The sequence below is a fragment of the Eimeria acervulina genome, genomic scaffold, assembly GCF_000499425.1.
Source record: "Eimeria acervulina Houghton genomic scaffold, Eah_scaff539, whole genome shotgun sequence".
Lineage (NCBI taxonomy): Eukaryota > Apicomplexa > Conoidasida > Eucoccidiorida > Eimeriidae > Eimeria > Eimeria acervulina.
The window spans coordinates 6,153-10,100 of record NW_013549743.1 but is presented as its reverse complement, the minus strand read 5'-3'; the positions used below and the strand labels follow the sequence as shown (position 1 = coordinate 10,100).

At 51.6% G+C, this 3,948-nt stretch overlaps 1 protein-coding gene across 1 annotated transcript; it reads left to right on the top strand.

Annotated features, from left to right (window-relative positions):
• Positions 1-1,044: 1,044 nt before the first annotated feature.
• Positions 1,045-2,496, top strand: EAH_00042020 (hypothetical protein, conserved; the record flags this gene model as incomplete). The annotated part of the gene is made up of 1 exon (XM_013395116.1): positions 1,045-2,496. One exon carries the CDS (start codon positions 1,045-1,047, stop codon positions 2,494-2,496), a length of 1,452 nt encoding a protein of 483 aa, XP_013250570.1.
• Between the last annotated feature and the right edge of the window lie 1,452 nt (positions 2,497-3,948).

The following is a 3,948-nucleotide window of genomic DNA, read 5'->3' as shown; positions in this document are numbered from 1 at the left end:
GGACGCGCAGTTCCTGGGAGGGTGGGGAAAGCAGATGTACCATGTTGTGTTCGACGTTGGTACGCGCATTCCTTAAAGGGTACAGGCTGGCTAGCTGTGGAGGGTCTGAAGAGTGTACACCAATTGTGCGCAGTGATAATGCAGAAGTGTAGAGAGCGGAAGGGGGAACAAGCAACCTTTAGGAACGCTTAGCTGAGGATCACCATGATTTTCAATCGAGTCAAACAACGTAATATACATGCATGCGCAACTACGTCGAGGATGTTCGCCACATCAACCATGCTGCAGAGGGCAGCAGGGTGGGCAGTTCCTGCCCTCTTCTCTGTCTTTGTTTGTCTGTTTACTATTTAATTATACTACCTTTCTTTGAACAATGTCAACTGGGTCTTCATCTGTAGATAACTTCCCCCGCCCCCCCCTCTGCACCTCGGTAGCTGTTCCGCTGGCTCGCGAATTCGCATTGACTTGCCCACAGAATGCACTAATTCGTCTGTGAAACTGTTCTTCTCCTTCTGCTTCGCCTATTTATCTCATATTTCCTTCATTAGGCATTAGGCTTAAAGCTGATTGATGCTTGAGCGTCTTATTGTTGGTTGATATCAAGCGCAACTCGCACCGGTACGCTCGCTGGGGTTTCCTTTCTCATTTTCCAGTTAATGCAACTGCAATATGTTTTTGACATCCAGCTAAATAACTCCGTTGTTTTCCATAAAAGAAAAGGAAACATTTGTGCGAATCCGATGTTGGCGGTCCCCTCATTTTCCGCCGGAGCGATGGGGGGCTTCTTGATAGGGGCTGGGCTGCTCACCTTTCCGGTGGTGACTGGTAGGTCAACATATCGATGTATTGCTATTCCGTTTTTTCGCATGTAAGTACTTTTGTTTGTATTTGTTTTGCTGCCTCGTCGCCGGTTGTTTATTTTTCTCCGGCGCTTCCCCTGAGCGCGCGCCGAGCCCTTGGGGTCCGTTGGGGTCCTGATCGATTGAGAGCCGTTCCTGTTTGCATGAGGAGGCTCTTGACTTTTTGGTTTTAGCTCTTGTGGAGATGAGTCCCGGGGAGACGACGACACCAGAACTCCCTCACCGGAGGGGACCTTCCCCAATGGACCACTCAGAGAGCAGCACGGCTTACTTGCCTGTGATGCCCTTTGTGAGCATGAAAAGCTGGAGTGCAGCAGCAGAAGCGGCAGCAGAAGCAGAAGCAGAAGCAGCAGAAGCAGCAGCACCATGGAGTCCTGGTGATGAGGACTTGCGTCTTGTGGACGGGTTGCCGAAGCAAGCAGAGCTTCGCGAGTCGTCGCGGGCGGTACGAACGTTATTTGCAGCAGTTGTAGTTGTTTTTTTCCTAGCCCTTGGGTGCCGCGTGTCTCTCCAGCACCTCAACAGGCTCCTGCGGAAAGAACGACACCATGGTTTACGGCTCGATTCGACGGGGCTGCGGCAGCTTGAGGAGGAATTGGATGCTGCTGAAGCAGCACTCATGAGCGGATGGGGAAAAGCGTCTCCTGTTGTGCAGGAGGCGTTTCAACGAAGCTTCATGCCAAAGGGAGGGGGAACCACTTCTCAGGGAGATTGTTTGTTGCCATTTCAGGAGCGGCTGGGTGAGGCGCAGCAGATGGTGCGATGGCTGCAGAAGCAACAGGACCTGCCGCAGGGTCAGCAGGACGTGCAGGGGCAAAGTGCTGAGTTGCGCACCGCTGCGTTGCAAGTGGTTCTGGTGAAAAGCATAACTTCTGCAGCCGCTGAGCGTGTCTCGTATTTGAACGATCTGGAAAGCTTGTGCGATGAGTGGGGAATAGGATCTGTTCTGCTGCAGCGGGAGCAACCGTCGTTGCAGCTTGATCAGGAGGAGGAAGGCATGGTTGACGGCATGTCTTTTCCGGAGTTTCTATTCCTGCTTCAGCAACAAGGTTATGGCAAGAGCGCCTATCCAAAACCCGTCGGGGGGGCTCCGGGGGAGCCGGGGTCTGATGTGGGGGAGTCTGTGCCGCGGAAGTTGGGGGAGCGACTGGTGGGGGTGTTTTTATCTTCGCGCATGCGTCACGAATCCGATGCGCGGGTGCAGAGCATATTTCAAGGTTTTGTGGATACGTACAACGAAGCAGTTGGGAGGGGAGCAGAGGAAGGGGTGAACGAGCGAATTGTGGGATGGTCAGAGAGCATCGAATTGAATGCAGGAACAGGGGAGACCTTCCCTGTGTTGCTTTTCGAGGGTTTTCTCGGTGAGGTTAGAGGTAACCTGCAGCACGGGGGTTTGAAGCACCGCGTAGACGAACACATTGTCTGGGTTGCAGGGGACTGGGGCTTGGATCGCTGCACAAAGGGGATCGCAAACATTCAGCAAGAACAAAAAACAAGCGAAATTAAAAACCGTATTGACAAAATGAAAATGGGTGCGCAAGCACGCATCGTCCTAGCCTCCGCCCCACTTGTACAGGCATCCCAACCAGACGCCAACTCGTTAGGGTCCCTTTCCCTCGCTTTGTCGCTTCTCTAGACAAACGCCCAACTGAAAAGAATAACACAAACAACAGCACGCAGATGGGGAATTTCACACAGAGAGGGAAATACACACAGGTGGAAAGGTGCGTGCAAGGCAGGCCCCAGACACCAAGAGATGCAGAGATGAGGAACTAGACAGACTTTCCTAACAGTAAAGGGGATATTAGGAGATACGCACGACGAAGCAAGCCAGACAGTCCGTCGTGTGTCTCCGTCATCCTTTGGCCTCTTGACTCCGCGCTGCGGGTATACGGCTTATTTATCATTGTCCGCAATATCGTGGGGCTGTTTATTAGGAGTTCAATGTTGTGTGGATGCTGTCTGGCTCCGTCCTTTGGTTCTTCACTTCGACTGTCTGTGCCGTCTGCCCCCACAGCGAAAGGTATTTGCTGTAATTCCCCCCTTTGTCTGCTTCCCGCGTTTTGGTGCTTGTTTCGCTTGGTAAATGCGTCTCCTGCTCTGCGGAAGAAAGGGGTTAGTACACCTCAGTTGCCTGCCGAAGATGAGTGCATCGTTAAGACGGTGCCTACCTATGCGAACGTCGGCGGTGAGAATTCCCCTTCGAGGAATTCAAACTCAATGTACCCGGCAGCAGCAGCAGCAGCTGCTGCTGCTGTGCTGGAGCAGCAGCAGCAGGTGCTACTTTGTTGCTGCAGCAGCTAGTGTGTAGGTGGGAGTCCTAGTAGCTCTGTCCTTCCGGCGCCCTTCGTGCAGTTCTTAGTTATTTAGACTCTACGAAAAGCAGCTGCACAACAGGGCATGCAAATAATTCTTATTTGATTTCGAATTATGTGCATATTTGGGTTTGAGCAATACAAAGACAATTTCAATAGATTGGTTGGAAGCAAAGGAGACGGCCGCACCGACTTTATGGCCGTCTCCCCGCGGCGTAAAGCCGCGGCGCCGTCCGCATTTTTCTTTTTCCGGGTTCCAGCAGATTGTCGGCACCAGCATGGTGGCTTTTGGTTTTTTTGATTGATACCGCTGCAAGACAATCTTCCCGATTAGCATGTTGTCTACTTCGCTCTTCAGCTCGTCTGCTCTGCATTATAGCTTACTAGCAGAGCCAGTCTTCCAGGGATAGTTGGTATTTCAGATGTCCGTGCACTTTTCGTGTGCCCCTATACCTTAGTGGTCTATCTTCTCCGCTTCCAACGTTGCGGTCGTGCCACTTGCTAGACCATCAGAGTGCCCCGAACATTGCTAATGCTTGCGTGAATGACTGTATTGTATGTGGTATCAACGTTTCATATCTCGTTTTGTGTGTTGAGCCCATCAGCACAAACAGTTTTTGCGCGCATTTGCACTCAAGAGGGCATTTCTCCGGTGAAAGACTATCATATAGAGAGAGTATTGCCACTAGTGTTCGTGAGACTATCATACGGCGTATTCTCAGTTGCATCCTTAGTAGGACTAACCTCCTTATTCCTGAGGATTTCGCATTTGT